Raw genomic sequence first — 18,066 nt, forward strand, 5'->3', positions numbered from 1 at the left:
ACTGAACTAAAAGGACATGAAGCAAACTGCCTTGTCTATGCGTTGGAACTGAGTTTGTCAAGGCTGCCCATGGCAATTTAATGTATATGGTACAATTGAGCCCTGAACAAGTTAAAAAAAGGATTTCTGATCCCATAATGCAATAGAAGCTGTTTTGTTTCATAGTAAAGCTGGCCATAGATGGCTGATCAAAAAAAATTAAAAAAACGAATGGATTCCCCCATCCACATCCACACACTACACTGCGGTATTCTGACAACAGGGACACCTCCATTGTTAGAATACACTGGTCAGCGCTGCAGCTGATTGGCTGCATGCACTGATCAGATGAAAAATTTACAACAGTCCTGTTTGTGAGAAGCTGATCGTTATGTCGACTTCTCTGGAGCGGAAACGGCCATAGATGGATCCAAATTGTGATCCATCTATGGCCAGCTTTAGTTTGCGGTCAGTCAACATGATGGGGGTGGAGGGGAGAAGGCATAAACATAAAGCTTTCTAGGACGCAAGTTATCATCTGCATATTAGCTGTCCTATCATTGCAAAGAAAGAAGATAATTGTTAATGTATTTAATTTAATTATTAACATCATGATTTCAGCAGTCGTTCGGTGTCATGATTTTCCTTTGTGCTAAAACTTCCTTTTTGGTTATGAAGAATGACACCAACGAAGCTACACACTTTTTTTTCCATAATATATTTTATTTTAAGTTTTTCAAAATACAAAGGAACAAAAAATACAAAAGGTTGAGGCATAAATAGGTGCACTTGCAGAGGTAAGGACATCAAAACAAGTCTGATATCAACCACTAGATCATGGTGGGCCTGCAAACAGCAAATAATCCACATAGAACAGAAACCATAACTACATAATAGTAGAGTGTCCCCACATCGAGATGCATGCCTGGCCGAGAGCAATCCAATCAAGTACTGTGAGATAGCTATTAATAACTATCTTGAATACCCTGAAATCCAGTGAATTCAGTGGAAAATGACAGCTGTCATCTCAGAATGCAGTTTTGTTAGTCCCTCCACCTTTGTATCTACAACATGAGGGTGCGTATATTTATAATAACAGCAGAGTCGGTGAGCGTGGAGGACACATTCTTGTAACAGTACATATTTAAAATAGTTATTGTCATGTTTATCTTAATGTAGATCTTTCAGTACATTTCCAAGCCTGCATGTCAGCAACAGTAGACTGCAACATTATAACTATGTAGAAGTTTTCAGGTGAGAGGCTGCAGCAGGGGCTGATCTGCGTCAGACATTTGATAACTGCACAGGCATTGGAATTTACATGATAGTGTCATCTCTGACCCAGCACCTCACCGCTGGAAGTAGATCTTGACTCTTGATGATGCTTGATCAAGAAGGCTCTGGAGGGAAATACAGAAAAAGGCATTGTCAGAAGGAGTACTGTGATCTACAGTATCTTCAAGGTAATAAATACCTAGAACTGGTACACTTCTGCATAACTAGTGTGCATGCACTTAAAGCGGAGTTCCACTCACTCTGTAAAAAATAAAAGTCAGCAGCTACAAAAACTGTAGCTGCTGACTTTTAAAAAACAGCCACTTACCTGTCCTATGATCCCGCGTTGCCCCCGCAGCAGCCGGTTCACCAGCCGTCCTGTATTCCGGGCTCCGGCATCTTCGGTGTGGGCACCCGGCTGTGACAGCTTGCAGCAAGTAGCGCTTTCTGAATGGCCCCGTCGTCTTCTGGGACCTGTCACGTGTCCCACAAGACTTCGGGGAGGGAGGGTAGGAGGACAACTTCCACTTCTGATCGCATAGGCCAGTGGTGGGCAACCTTTTTTTTCAACTGAGCCAAATCTCGCCAAAACCACGATTGAAATTTATTTTGAGAGCCACATTTTTAAAACTGAAAATACATCCCCCATATAGTAATTCATCCCCCATATAGTAATTCGTCCCCCCTATAGTAATTTGTCCCCCCTATAGTAATTCATCCCCCATATAGTAATACATCCCCCATAGTAATTCATCCCCCATATAGTAATTCATCCCCCATAGTAATTCATCCCCCATAGTAATTCATCCCCCATAGTAATTCATCCCCCATATAGTAATTCATCCCCCATAGTAATTCATCCCCCATAGTAATTCGTCTCCCCTATAGTAATTCATTCCCCATATTGTGTCAATTCACTTACCTTTGCTCCGCGCGTTCCTCTCGCCGTGTTCCCGCGCCGTTCCGGTCTTCAGGGCGGACTGTGAGAGGAGAGGAGTTCGTCACGCTGCCCCGCCTACATCCTGGCTGCCCCGCCTACATCCTGACAGCCAATGTTTGCCACGCTCCGCGGGCCGGATTAAAAGGTCCGCCGGGCCGTAGTTTGCCCATTGCTGGGCTAGCTGCAGAGTCCTGACTTTTGGGGCGGCCGCCCGAGAGGAGGGAGGGGAGCGGGCGCCCGGCACACAGAAGAGCCGCATTAAAGAGTGTAAAGAGCCGCATGTGGCTCGCGAGCCGCGGCTTGCCGACCACTGGCCTAGGCAATTGCAGCGGAAGTGGTAGCCGGTACCTGTCAAATTCGGGTACCCCCCCCCGCCAATCCTTAACCTCTTGCCGACCGCGCATAGCCGAATGACGGCTTCACCGCGGCCGGCCAGTTCTGAGTGGACGTCATATGACATCCTCCTAGAACGCACTGATGATCAGTGCCCTGATGATCGGTGCCCAGCAGTGACACCCGCAAGTTCCGCCCAGCAGTGCGCCCACTAGCTCCGCCCACCCGTGCCCAGCAGTGCACCCACCTGTGCCCAGCAGTGCCCCCACCTGTGCCCAGCAGTGCACCCACCTGTGCCACTCTACAGTGCCACCTACCTGTGCCCAGCAGTGCCACCCACCTGTGCCCACCCACTTGTGCCCACCAGTGCCACCCACCTGTGCCTACCCACCAGTGCTGCCCACCAGTGCCACCCACCAGTGCTGCCCAGCAGTGCTGCCAGTCAGTGCCACCAGTCAGTGCCCAGGGGTTGTGCCAGTCAGTGCCGCCAGTCAGTGCCCAGCAGTGATGCCAGTCAGTGCCATCTATCAGTACCCATCATCAGTGTCACCTATCAGTGCCGCCTATCAGTGCTGCATATTAGTGCCGCCTATCAGTGCCCATCAGTGCTGCCTCATCAACGCACATCAGTGAAGGAGAAAAAATACCTGTTTGAAAAATTTTATAAAAGAAACAAATAAACTTTTTTTTTTTTTCAAATTTTTTGCAATTTTTTTATTTATAGTGCAAAAAGTAAAGCGCCCAGTGGCGATTAAATACCACCAAAAGAAAGCTCTATTGGTGAGAAAAAAATGATCAAATTTTCATATGGGTACAATGTTGTATGACCGCGCAATTGTCAATCAAAGTGCGGCAGCGCTGAAAGCTGAAAATTGGCCTGGTAAGGAAGGGGGTATAAGTGCCTGGTAGGCAAGTGGTTAATGGGGAGCGGGGGACAAATCTTTAAAATTAAACTTCCCCTTTTAGGTGGAAACTCCGCTTCAACATATCTGTTGATAGGTCAGCTATACAGCACTTTTTATGTAGCTTTCACTTTTTTAATACTTGCTGTACTATATTTCCATTATCACAAATCTTCTACAGATATACAGATCCTCTATATAGGGTGTGTCATTGTTTCACAGCAGTCACTAAGGCTCTGACCAGCACAGGCTAAGGCCTCATCCACTCTGCCATGGTGCAGCAAGTATCTTTGCCTGGGAGCCCGGGTGTGTGCAGATAGCCACAGCCTGTAAAGGTGGCCATACATGAATTGAAATGTGGCTGGTTCAGCATGGATGGCCAAATTACAATCTATGTATAGGCAGGTTGGTTGTACAGAAGTCGATCTAATGATTGACTTGTGTACAACCAGCTTGTTGGGTTATTCCTGAATAATCAGTTGCCGACTATAGCCAACAACACTGATCAGTATGTTCTGATGGAAATGAAGGCTCTCCAATAGCACAATGGCAGTGATCCCCGCATCCACATTGTGTGTGCGGATGATGGGATCGGGTCTTTTTTTTTTTTTTTTTGGTGAACCCATTGGTTGAACAAAAAAAGATTAATGTATGACCAGCTTTAGTCTACAGTGCCTTGAAAAAGTATTCATACCCCTTAAAATTATCCATATTTTGTCATGTTTTTCCAGGATCAAAAAAAATAGCAAATGCATATTTATTACCTGCAAAAAACAGGCTTTTTTTTTTTTAAAGTGAACTCATCCATTAATGTAATTTGTATCAATAAACTCTGTAGGGGAAATTTCCCCAATTTGTAACTTTTTGTAGTGGTAGTATTCCAAGAGCACCTCTAAAGTCCTTCAAATCTCAATTTCCTCATACTATATAGTCTATACAAAGCAATGATAGCAGATGCAGCAGCACAGGAAGTGTTTACCTGCAGGACCTGCACCCTAAGGACAGATTATGTTTCTTGGAAGCAAGCTGCTTACACCCAGGGCTGATCATCAGTCCCTGACCTCTAGTAATCATTCCCTTTAAAGATACTTCCGAACAATGGTGGGCAGCCATGACCGCTGTCAGTCTGTCATTTTACAGACTTACTGAGCACAGCTACATACCTGAGCTTCTGGCTGAAGTTTTCTGCAGGATACTTGCCACACTATATCCTATTTGGCAGTTTAAATAAAGTCTGAAAAAAAAGGAGCCGTTCAGATGACCGATCAGGGAAAATCCATGATTTTTGCTGGCAGACACATTGGGGTTAATGTACTAAAACTGGAGAGTTCAAAATCTGGTGCAGCTGTGCATAGTAGCCAATCAGCTTTTAACTTGTTCAATTACCCTCCGTTCACATCAAGCCCGAATTTGAAATCGTGCGACTGAGGCTATGTTCACACTAGCGTTGTCAGCAGGCGGTAGACAGGCGTTTGGGAAGCGTTTTTACCGCTCTCCAAACGCCTCTGAAAATTCTTCACATTGCAGCTCATAGTGCTGTTCACACAGAAGCGTTAGCGCCATGTCGCGGCAAAACGGACGCCTCTGGTCAAGTCAGGAGGAGTTGAAGCCTGCTACTCAAGTCTATGGTGCCGCTCTGTGAACGCCTGGCCGGCGTTTGCGGTGCAGTTGCAACGCAGTTGCGGGGCGTTTGTGGAGCATTAACACCATTCAAACTTCATTATAGGCATTTGTGGGGTGGTTTTATCGCTTGGCAAACGCCTACCAACCACTGCTAAACCGTGCATACGGCGTTTTTGGAGCATTTGCGTAGCATTAAAAACGCTTCACAAACGCCGGACTAACGCTTGTCAAGCGCTATAGGGGCGTTTGGCAAGAGTTGGAAAAAAAGTCAAGTGTGAACGAGCCCTTACAGTGAAGTCGCATGATTTCAAAGACAGGGGACCCGCTGAATTCAGGTGCAATTTGCAAGACCCCTGATACAGATATCTATGCAAATCGCACCAAAAGTAGTGCATGTACTACTTTTGAAATTGGTGCGACTCCGACCAAGTCAGAACCACACCGATATGACAGCTCCAATTGCGGACAATAGGGTGCAACTTGGCATGCAATTTGCAAGTCACAAGGCATGCAAATCGAATGCTAAGTTGCGTCCAGTGTGAACCAGGGCTTAGGCTTTGACAGAATCCCTGGAAGTTGATTGGCTTCTATACACAGCTGCACCAGATTTTGCACTCTCCAGTCGTATTAAATCCACCCCCCCCCCCCCCACACACACACAGTGTGAGAACAGATGCCACCAGCAGCATCACAGCCAGATTTGTACCCTCTACAAATATATCACTGGTGGCACTGCTAGGTCCTGGACAAGGGGTGGGCAGGAGGGGAGGTTGCCCTGGGCACAGACAAGCAAGGGGGAAAAGAATAGATGCAGGGTGGTACACCCATTCTAAGGTATATATTAACAGTGGGAGAGGGGGGGGGGCACAATTTTTGATTCTTGCCCTGGGCACTTGACGACCCTCTCTCGGTACTGGTGACCACTGTTCACATGGGCATTTAGATGTGATTAGAGCCTCTGACTGCCCATAGATGTTGACAGTTTACATCCAGGGCCAACGTTTCTAACCGCATAAAACAGGCCACTGCAAAACGTCCAGCTTGTACGAGGCCATAGCACAAAATGCGGGGTACAGCTGCAAATGAACGCTGCAGTCTAGCTGCCTGTAGGTCTGATTGAGCCCCTCTCAGTTCCATCAACTTCTGCCCTGCAGCACCGGGGTCCCTGGTTCAAATACCAGTCAGGACACTATCGATATCGAGCATGCATGTTCCCCCTGTGCTTACGTGATTTCCTCTGGTTACTCCGGTTTCCTCCCACCCTTGAAAGACATGCTGGTAGATTACTCACCTCCTGTCTGCGTTAGCCCTAGGATGAGTATGTACAGTATGTTAGATAGGGACCTTATACTGTAAACTCCCTGCGGGCAGGGAATGGTGTGAATGTACAGTATGTAAAGTGTACGCAAGTTGTCAGCGCTCTATGAATAGCTGTAATAAATATGGAAATAGACTTTAGGTGGCCATAAACAGACATTTCGCTGTATTGGCTGAAATTTGAGCTGTAGTTGACCCCTGTGGGCACCCCTCCACTTGACAGAATTGATCTTTCCTTTGTTGAAGGAGCCAGTTGGAAAATTTTCGGCTGAACAGCGCCTGCATCGAATCAGATGAGGTCTCTGCTGGGGATTTAAAAGCCACTGTTGCAACTGCCACTGAATACAACAACCGGCAGCAGCAATTCCTCCATCCATGCTGTTTATGAATAAATAGATTTTTATTGTTCAGCCCAGGAGGACTGAATGAGGGAAATCTACACTTCTATTTAAGTATGTATTCTTAAGGCTACTTTCACACTGATCCACCAAAAAAACACAGCAAAACCGCATAGGCATTTCTACCGCGCTTTCTGGGCATTTTTTAAAGGACACGTGACCTAAAAATTGCTCCAAAAACGCTTCTCAGAGGCGTTTTTAAGGCACTTTCTAGGTGTTTTTCAAGCGTTTTCCATTGATTTCAATGAGGAGAAGCATTTTCGTGGCTTTTTTTTTTAACTCCCCAAACATGCCCCAAAGATGCTGCAAGCAGGAGTTTTTACACCGCAAGTACAACGCCCCAGTGTGAAAACATACAAAGATATACATTCACATTCACAGGGAAACAGTTTTCTTGAACTCCTCAGTGTGAAAGTAGCCTAACTCCAAATCTCCAAATTCGCTTCTCAGCCTTTTGGCTAAGATCAAGTGTAGTATCTGTTCTTATCCAGCAGGGGTGCTCCATCATTCTAGCTTTGCGGGGATGACTGGTTGTATAGTACCCCTGCTGGTATGATGGGGGTCCTGATGGTTAGTACAGGCTGGAACAGAAACCGAGGCGCCCACAGGCTGCTGGGGCCCGGGAGTAATTCCCCCTGGAAAACCGGAGGGGCCCAGTTCCTCCTGATTTGAGCGGATCTACCTTGTCTGGCCAGGGGCCGGGAAGGCAGAAAGTCCGCGAACCAGTGCCCCCTGAGTGGTCGCCTCAGGGGTGCTCTTAGTAACTCTTGGGTGTGGGACCCCAACGTGTGAAAAGGCACATGGTCACTGTGTTCAAACACTTTTCTTGCACTGTGCCTTTAGGGCCGGGCCTTTTGGCTAAGTTCTGGACAATTTTTGCTACAGGCCTCAGGGCCTGGCCAGTGCACAATCTGCACGGCCACTTATTTATTTTATTTATTTAATTTATTTTCTCCCACGTTTGTCACTCTTCACTTTTGTGTGTGTTTTATTACTCACAGGATGGAGGGTGTGGGTCCTCGGGCCTACCCTGAAGTCTAGGGGGAGGATGTGTGGCCTTTTGGTTCCTTGCTCCCCTGTCCCTAGGGGGTTTTCTCTTCGGGAGAGCCCCCTTACCAAGTACTGAGTGGCTGGCTTCGGCTGGCCACAAGGAACGGGGTCCGCCAGGCCTTTTGGCTAGGTGGACCAAATGGGAACCTTGTCCCTGTCATGAGCTTTGTGCCCCGGGGGATCAGGGTAGAGGTCCATCCCCTTCGGGGGAAGGACAAAGCACACCCCTAAGTGCACTTTTTTGTGTGGTGTTTTGCACTTGCACGTTTTTTGTGAACACTTACTAGTTTTTCGTTTTTTTTTTTTAAAAAAAACCCTCCAAATTCCAACCTCTTGTAAGAGAGTAGATACGTTCTCCATGGTCCCACTGTATGTAGAAACATAGCCACCCTCTCTTATTTACTTCTGAGATGAACTAGAAACTATGGGATGTGAAGTGTGCATAGAACAATGGACATGACCACAACTAACGTACACTGCTCCCTACAAGCAGAAGTGAGGGGGAAAATATGAGCTTCAGGAGCTCACAGGTGGGGGTTGGGGGGTACAAGGAGGCAGAAAAACAGGAAGAAATTATTTCATGAAAAAATAGATTACAGGGCCAGATTTACATCTCAGGAGCCTATAGGCAGAGAACTCTGATGCACCCCTCCCAAAAGAAGTCTGTTTTTTCTTGCTAAAATATTTTTATATAACTATTTTTATGTGTAAAAGGGGAATGCTGCAGCCTTTGATGTAAAGGGGAACACTGAGGACTGTGATGTAAGGGGGAACTCTGATGTAAGGGGGTTTCTGGTCACCAGTGTGAAAACATACATAGAATTTAAAGTGTTACTAAACCCAGGCCCCTGCATTCACTATATCTGGTCTCCCACAGTACACAGAACATACAAGTGCAATTTTTTTTAGTAAACATTAACTGCTAAATACCTTTTCTCACCAGCAGTTAGAGCAGTCTTGTGACTTCTATCAGTGTCCAGCTGAGCACTGGTTAAAACTTGTAGGAGGAGTTTTCTTTCTGCTCTAGGAGAATGCAGAACCCCTGACCTCTGTCTGGACAGTGCTGATTGGCCCTGTGCTGATCACATGCACTTTCCCAAGAAAGAAAAAAACCTCTCTAGCAATACACACCAAACTGAGCATGTGCAGCTTGCCCCAAGGTTCTATTCTATTAGCAGATGGATTGGGGACAGTAGAAGGGGAGGATCAGAGAAGTCAGGATCAAACAGCATTTTGATACAATGCGGAAGATTAACCCCTTAGGTTCCATGATGAGTATAGCAAGCATGCTTTACTGCATATACAGACTGATTTTACTGTTGTGGGTTTAGTAACACTTTAAATATGTATATGGCATACCTGTGGGATCCCTGTGGAAGCTGGAATTCCCTTTAGTAGGCACCACTACTACAGTGATTTCTGCAAGCTTCCAGGTCCCATGCCGAATGGCTGCCATGCTTCCTTATAAACTGCTAAATACCTATTCTCACCAGCAGTTAGAGCAGTCTTGTGACTTCTATCAGTGTCCAGCTGAGCACTGGTTAATGCTTGTAGGAGGAGTTTTCTTTCTGCTCTAGGAGGATGCACAACCTCTGACCTCTGTCTGGACAGCACTGATTGGCCCTGTGCTGATCACATGAACTCTCCCAAGAAAAAAAAAAACTCTTTAGCAATACACACCATCCAAGCATGTGTAGAGTGACTCCACAAAATATGTCTTATCAGGAGATAAGAGGAGGACACTGGAAGAAAGGAAGGATCAGAGAAGACAGGATCAAATAGCGTTTTTACACAATGCAGAGGATTAACCCCTTAGGTTCCACAGTGAGTATAACAAGCATGCTTTACTGCATATACAGACTGATTCTACTGTTGTGGGTTTAGTAACACTTTAAAGGTAAGCATTTTCTTTAGCTTTTCAGGTGCTTTTGTAGCCTCCCTAGCGGTCTGATTATGTCAGTATTTCTGTGCTCAAAGCGGTACATTTGTTTACATGGAAATATGTATTTTTTTTATTGTAGGCCTGTAATTTTTAGGAATAACTCACTGAAATCTGTCCGAACAAGAGTCTATTAAACATCCCGGGTATGATAAAATTTGAAACACAAAATCATAAATTATAATTTAATAAATAATCATAAAAAATAATAATATAATAATAATAAATTTAATTCAATAATAAAATCAAACCAAAAACACTGAAATTTGAAATATAGCGCCAAGTTCGCACATTGTTGAGCTCAGTCACAAAATCATTTTCAGTGTCTGATGATGAATTTCCCCACAAATCATTATCACTCAATTCTGCAAGTAGTTCTAATTTACTATCACTGTTCTCTAGCTGGTCTAAAACCGCTTTTGACCTAAAGGGACGCTTTTTGGACGCCATGGACGTTTCTCAGTTTCCAGGCAGAAAGAACAGTAAAAATGCAGGCAGGGCACAGGACAGAGCACTAGGGACAAAATGTATGTGAAATGGTTTGATACAGTAATGTTTTACTATGTGATTTTAGTGAATTTAGTGAATGTCACTTTTTGTTGATTTCAAATTTCCCGCCGTTCCGTCCCCGTACGTCCCGAGACGTCCCGCAAGAGACGGAATCCAGAAGACAGATGCCGGCATCCGCAGGAGGACATTGCCAAGGACACTGCAGGGAGGACATCGCGGGAGCGCAGGACAAGGTAAGAGAAGAACAGATCCCAGAGCAACGCCGCATGGTAAGCCCGAGTGTAGCTCGAGGGTTACCGCTTGTGGTGCTGAAACTTAACCCTGAGCTACACTCGGGAATAGCGCCAGGGAGGCTACTAAATAATCATAAAAAATAATAATATAATAATAAGTGTAATTTAATAATATAATCAAACCAAAAACACTGAAATTTGAAATATAGCGCCAAGTTCGCACATCGTTGAGCTCAGTCACAAAATCATTTTCAGTGTCTGATGACGAATTTCCCCACAAATCATTATCAATCAATTCTGCAAGTAGTTCTAATTTACTATCGCTGTTCTCTAGCTGGTCTAAAACCGCTTTTGACTTAAAGGGACGCTTTTTGGACGCCATGGACGTTTCTCAGTTTCCAGGCAATAAGAACAGTAAAAATGCAGGCAGGGCACAGGACAAAGCACTAGAGACAAAATGTATGTGAAATGTTTTGATACAGTAATGTTTTACTATGTGATTTTAGTGTATTTAGTGAATGTCACTTTTTCACATTTTTAAATTTCCCACCTTTCCGTCCCCATATGTCCCGACGTCGCAGGGAACGGAACCCAAAAGATGGATGCCGGCATCGGCCGGAGGACATTGGCAGGGACACTGCAGGAGGGACATCACGGGAGCGCAGGACAAGGTAAGTGAAGAAGAGATCCCGGAGCAGCGCCGCATGGTATTCCCGAGTGTAGGTCGGGGTTACTGCTTGTGGTGCTGAAACTTTACCCCGAGCTACACTCGGGAATACTGCCAGGGAGGTTAATGCAAAAGAGCTTCAAAAACTCCTCAGTGTGAAAGCAGCCTAAAGAGTAACTATAGATGACTATAGATCCCGTGTACATATAATACTGCAAACAATATATAGAAAAAGGGTTTTAAAACACAATATGAGTACACAATGATCCAATTATTTACAGTATAGCCAGCTGAGAATGTTCACATGAAGATCTAAAAAAAAAAAAAAATTAGAACAGACAAATAAAAAAAATAGTTTCCCTTTAAAGATGAAAGAGTTAAAATGCAGATTGCTAAAAGAATAATCGCCAAGACAAAGTTCCTGTTATCAGAGTCTCAGCAGGTAAGGAGACATATAATGACATTTGTGTTTTCGGGATTGTTCTGCTCCTTGTTGAGCGGTAAGTTGATTGCGTCTGCATATCTGTATTTGTCAGCAGTGGGCTCCATTATTCGGTTTCTCATGCCTCTCTTATTATATGAACACAATAAATCTACAATGTCTAAGTGTGAGAAGAGCGGAATGTCAGCTTGTCACATAACAACACAGCACAGATCTGCACTGGCACAACTGGCTTTGGAGGAGGTATGCTCCTCTTGTCCCTTCTTCCTCCCCTGGATGTCACGTTATGATCCTCCTCCTAGGGAGGCTGTACTAATCTGCACGCTCTCAGATAAAAGGCAGGATGCCAGATTCTGGAACCAGTTTCAAAAAAGCATGCACAAAGGACTAGCAGACTTCCATTGTTCTTTCTTGGAACGATAAGCCATCAGCTCTGCAAGGAACCCTATTGAAATACTCTCGCCGTTTACCAACCGGGCAGGAACGCCGAACAGCATAGGATTCTGTGCCAAACCATGATGTATCTGAATTCTCTCAATCCTGACGCCTTTTTGTGTGATAAAGCCAAGGACCTACGATCGTCGATCAGCACCTTAATTCACAAAGTGGACGTCGGACACAAGCTTGTCCCATCCAGCTTTTACAAAAAGAAGGACAGTCACAGGTAAGCCAAGAGTTCACCCAGTATCAATCAGATCTACAATGAGATAGGTTTGGGGGGAAGGGATGAATCAAAAATCAAAATTCAAGAATAAAGCAAAAAATTTGTTGTTATGTTTGCAGTCAAAATTGCAAAAAAAAAAAATCCCTAAAGAAATATTTGCAAGCCTATATGGCATTTGTGTCTTTTTTTAGAAACAGGTTTTAAATTATGCGCTGACGTACTGCTATTGCAACATTTTGTCTCACCTGTTAGACTGTGATTGCACATTTTTCCTTGACGTGAGTAAATTGTGCAGGTGACATGTACGCCGTGGTGCAATGTCCCTTCTATTTATAGGCAGGCAGGTTTATTAATGACTTGCATTCGTTGTAGTTGGGGATGTGAAAAATGACTTTGGATTGGTTGCTATGGGTCAGAGCAATATTAAATAAGACCAAATCTGATGCTATGGAACATATCAGAAGGATGTGAAAAATATCAAAATCTTATTATTTTATCTCTCTGTAGAAACTGCATGAAAGAAGCCATGAAGTGGAAAGAATCATTCAGTCAACTCCTCAGTAGCAAAGGTGAGCAGGGGCTTGGCGAATCTTACTTTTGTAATGAAAGGTGCGCATAGGGTTGCTTTACTAAAATTGGAGAGTGCAAAATCTGGTGCTACTGTGAATAATAGCCAATCAGCTTGTAACTTCAGATTATTCAATGAAGCTTTGGCAATAAACCTGGAAAGTGAAAGGTTTCTATGCAGAGCTGCACCAGATTTTGCGTTCTCCAGTTTTAGTAAATGAATCCCATAGAATGTTAAAGGGCAGATAATGCAAGGGGCTACATATGCACTAACCAAAAAAAAAAGCACATGAGCTGAAAAGTACTAAAAGATCAGCAGGATTTTTAACAAGGCAGAGATGTGCTATGACTCAGACATCAATTATATTTTACCAGTTCAAAACAATTAAAATTCTTTTTTGAGGGCTGCTATTATGGTATCCTGCACTCTTTGTTAAGTTTAATATCACATATTCAAAAGGACAATTTGTATGGTCGATCATTTCATTTTTATTGTGCAGGAAAATATTGCCCTTATTTCATACATTTAAGTATAAACCAACCATGGTGTTCTAATCACATTTATTTTTATGTATTTTGAACATTTATATTTTATTTGCCTCCTAAATACATTAGGTGGAATTGATTAAAATGGGGCCAGATGGAATCTGGAGCAGTTGTGCAAAGCAACCAATCTGCTTCTAGCTTCAAATTGTTTAAAAATAAACGCTAGAAGCTAATTGGTTCGTATGCACAGCTGCTCCAGATTTCATCTGCTGCATTCTGGGTCTTATATTCAGTGGGGTAAATTTACTGAAACTGGGGCACTCAGAATCTGGAGCAGCTGTGCATGGTAGCCAATCAGCTTCTAACTTCAGCTTTTTCAGTTAAGCTTTGGTAACAAAACCTGGAAGCTGATTGGTTCCTTTGCAGAGCTGCCCCAGATTTTGCACACTCTAGCTTTAGTAAATAACCCTCAGTATATTGTTCAGCCCTTTACACTGCAATGCCAGCCTGGCTGAGCAATGCCGACCTGGATGAGCAATGCTCTTGTCAAACATGATTAAGTAACAATGCACAATATAATAAGTATTAGAGTCTATACTGTAATTGATGAACATAAAATATGGACAATGTAATATACAGTATTCAGGAGGCAAATAAAATATAAATATTAAATGCATACTTTTTGTGTGTGTGTGTATATATATATATATATATATATATATATATATATATATATATATATAAAATTTAATTTTAATATATCTAAAGCCAAAACTATTGTCATTTTGGGGTGGTTAAAAACCATCTCACTGGGTAGATTTCCCTTTACGTTGTCATGTAGACACAACAGAAAGAAGAACCATGTCCAAAAGCGCAGGAAATGTATTCGTAGGCTCGGTTCACCCTGCTGCGACTTGGGATCCGACTTGTGAGATCCCAAGTCGCATGACATGTGAAATCCCATTATAGTCAATGAGAGCTGTCTTACTTAGTCACTCCGACTTTAGAAAAGTTTCCTGTACTACTTCAAAGCGACTTCTATCCGACTTTTTCCCATAGTGTTAAATGGAAGTCGCCTCCAAGTTGGATGCTCATCTATATTGATGTGATTTGGATCCGACATTACAGTCGCATCAAAGTCGCACTTAAGTCGCAACAAGTCACCAGAAAGTCGCACTGTAAGATGCATGACCTTCAAATCGCAGAGCTGTAAACTGAGCCTTAGACAGTTCACTGCAGCAAGCATCTTAACCGGTAAATTTCCCCTCTGTTCCTGTTTTGGTGACACCCAATTCTGAATTTTCCCTCACTTTCAATCCAAATGACAATGGTCACCAAAGAAGCTTAATCTTCCTCATGGGGACAGAAATACCAATAAAAATATGACAGAGGTTCTAACCCCCTCACCATTCAATTGAAAGCATACAAAAAGAGTTTTGGCTTAGATACACTTTTAAATGGCACGTTGGACTCTCCATAGGAAGTGAATTGAGTGTGAGAGGTGATTTGTGAAGGGCTCCTCTTAACGTCTGCCTCTCATCCTGTCTACAGATGGGCTCTCAGCCTTCCGCACTTTCCTGAAAACCGAGTTTAGCGAGGAGAATCTGGAGTTCTGGGTTGCCTGTGAAGAATACAAGAAGACGCCTTCAGCCAACAAGCTTCCTGCCAAAGCTCAGTGCATATTTCAGGAATTCCTGCAGACTGGAGCCCCTAGAGAGGTAAGCAGTGCTTACTATATTTAGCATCCTGATAAGAAGATGCACTGTACAACTGGGATTCCAAGGGTCAGACATCCAAAGTTTTAAAATGAGATTAACTCATTATGTATGCAACTCATTATGCATGTACAATCTAAACAATGCCCTGGAGACTTGAGACTGTTCAGAGTTAATTAAGACTAGGCGGGCTAGGAAAGTGTGCACTGAGACTTCTAAAATAAAAAAGAAGCCTACGTGGTTACATTTCTTCAAAGCTATCTTAAACACACAAATATATTTAGCATTTTCCTTAATTGAGGGAGCCATTTTCTATTTCTGGTCAACAAGCTCTTTTTAAATATCTTTGTATAAATATAAACCCTACAACAAAGGTCCCCAAAAATGGGAACAAACATTTGTACCAAAATTAACAATTACTTAGGCCACTAAAATAAAAAAGTTTAAGGTATTATAATAGCTGCAGCTTTAAATGTATTGCCCTGAAACATTTTGCGGCTGGAAGAGTTGTTGGCACATGGTGAGCCCAATGGACCAAAATATAGTTAAAGTAAAAGCAAAACTTTTTTTCCATTTTGGATAGAGTAAGGGAAGTTTTTTTGCCATCACTTTGGGGAGATTTCTCTTCACTTTTCCGATAGCCTAAACAGGAAGTGAGAGCACATTTCTCCAAAGTAGGTCACTAAAACTAGTGTCCCCACTGGAATATTTCCCCTCTGTTTTGGTGAAAAACAAAATTTGAGATTTTATTTCATTTTCACTTTCGGTCGTAATGGTAATCAACACAAACAGAAGGGCGAATCTCTCTAACCAAGGAACAGACAGCAATTAAAAAAACTTGACAAGTGTCCTAATTTGCCTCCACTTTATCCAACTAAAAATAATTTCCCTTTAGTTATACTTTAAACCTCTGGCTGCTATTGGTGTTTAGATGGTAAGCTAATTGTCAACATTTTTTGTCTACCCAGATAAACATTGACCATCAGACCAGAGAACACACTCGCCAGCAAATTGCAGTCGCCTGTCGTAATTGCTTTGACTCTGCCCAAGAACAGACCCGTATTCTGATGGAAAAAGACTCTTACCCACGTTTCTTAAAATCCACCATCTACCAGCAACTGCTGACCCAGTCATCTATTAAGAAACTAAAGTTCTCCTTCACATGAATGAAGACCAAGTGTTGGAAGTAAGCTACGACATTGAGAGTAGAGCTCAGTTCCAGTGATCTAGAACCAGGTTCATGACATCATCCCACCGCCATGTGTGTACTGGAGCCTGGGCGTTGATTGAGAAGACTTTCGAGCAAGGTCCATCTGTGTAGATGAGCCCGAGACAGTGGGGCAGAGAAGACTGTGTATAGAATGGATTTCTGAGTCCTAGTCCAACAAAATTTCCTTGGCACCAGTCATGAAGATGCCATGATAAGACTGGGCTTGCCAAATCCAATCCCTGTAACCTTTACATTCATACATACGTTAGCAGGATTGAGATAGCATGAGAGAATCTCTATATAACAGACTAGAACTCACAATGGTGTGACTCCTAGTTGATGTACTAATGTTTGTGCAATGTGTCTGTGCTGCTAAATGTCACTTCCTCCCACAGCTGTAGTTTTTTCCTATAGCCAGGGAAAAAATCTGTTATTCCTACTGTTGCTATGTAGATAATTTATCAAGTGTCTGGAAATGAGTTTTCACCTGGGACTCAATGTATGCCAAGTGTTTCAGCAGTATCCATTCATAATGATGAGATCCAAGAACAATGGGAGGAAGTAGAGTACAATGTTGAAAAAATGTGACACATTCCTAGCCAGTCTTTTTCCTTTGGCAAACAGGAATTGCAGAGACTTGTCAACAGTATTCTGGATGTGGGAACTGACCCAACAGAAAGCTAGGTGATGAATGTATAGAAAGCTCCTGTGTTGATCAAATAACACCTGCAGCATACATAAGTACATATATGTATATGTGTGTGTGTATATACACTGTATATATTTCACATTTTATGTTCAATATATTTAAATGTTGCTGGACAGCTTTTGTAAAATTATTATGTGGTGATACAAAGGAACATATTGTATTTCTGGAAAATACATTCATGTATGTTGATATGCTAATTTATATGAATTATTTAAATAAAAAAACAAATAAAAGTAAATAAAACAAAGTAAAATGCATTGTTTTATTATTATTTATATTTTTATTAATATGGATTGGTCTAACATGCACATTGTGCAATCATTTTGTAATGACAAGACCATGCTGATCATAGGACACCTGCGGCTTAGAGCAGTAAGAGCGGTCATAGCACTTAGCAAAATCAACTAATTATGGTTATTTATATATATATATATATATATATATATATATATATATATATTGTTTTTTTAATCTAAAATATAGTTATAACAGAAGGAATAGGAGGGCCCTGCTCATGGAGCTTACACTCTAATGGGAGGGGGAGGAGGTACAGAAGGCAATAGCTGTCTGATTCTTAGATGTGATGGCTGTATTAGTTTTCTTTTTGTGGGCTTTTTTCCTTTTTTTTTTTCAGGTGATTTTTACCAAGAACACACTTCTTGCCCTAGGGTGACAATGCTCACTCACTGTACTGCACCTGCATTGTCTCCCTGGGACAAGAAGTGTGCTAGGACTGCAGAACAGCTCCATCTCATCTCCATATCATAGAAGGAGTGTTCTGTAGTCCACAGAGGTGAACTGGGCAAGACTTAAAACAGTACTAGTGGTTTCCGTGCAGAACAGAAAGCGTGCACATGAATTTAGGAGCCACTGGATTTCTGGCAGGATTAGCTGGTATTTTTTTTGTATCTGTAGTATTTTTAATAATAAAACATGTGAAAAATGTGCAAGTCTTGAAGAAATGTACTGACTTTTTTTTGCCCAGACATACACTTTAATGGTCGCCATAGGACATTTATGGGTAAGTCCAGAAATTAATGAAGTGCACATCCCCCTGATGAAGTTAAAAGGCTTTCTTTCACTCGCACATCATAAACCACTTTCCTT

The 18,066-nt window shown here is 42.7% G+C and overlaps 1 protein-coding gene and 1 pseudogene across 1 annotated transcript; both read left to right on the forward strand.

Annotated features, from left to right (window-relative positions):
- The first annotated feature begins 7,205 nt into the window (after window positions 1-7,205).
- Window positions 7,206-7,314, forward strand: LOC149457270 (U2 spliceosomal RNA; annotated as a pseudogene).
- Window positions 7,315-11,958: 4,644 nt separating this feature from the next.
- Window positions 11,959-17,212, forward strand: LOC149457271 (regulator of G protein signaling 16-like). The gene is made up of 4 exons (XM_089683994.1): window positions 11,959-12,272; window positions 12,780-12,841; window positions 14,877-15,043; window positions 16,009-17,212. The coding sequence occupies exons 1-4, from the start codon at window positions 12,124-12,126 to the stop codon at window positions 16,204-16,206; spliced, it is 576 nt and encodes a 191-aa protein (XP_089540120.1). The 5' UTR covers window positions 11,959-12,123; the 3' UTR covers window positions 16,207-17,212.
- Window positions 17,213-18,066: the final 854 nt, after the last annotated feature.

The sequence above is a fragment of the Staurois parvus genome, unplaced genomic scaffold, assembly GCF_062004578.1.
Source record: "Staurois parvus isolate SC_StPar_1 unplaced genomic scaffold, SC_StPar_1.0 ptg000332l, whole genome shotgun sequence".
Lineage (NCBI taxonomy): Eukaryota > Metazoa > Chordata > Amphibia > Anura > Ranidae > Staurois > Staurois parvus.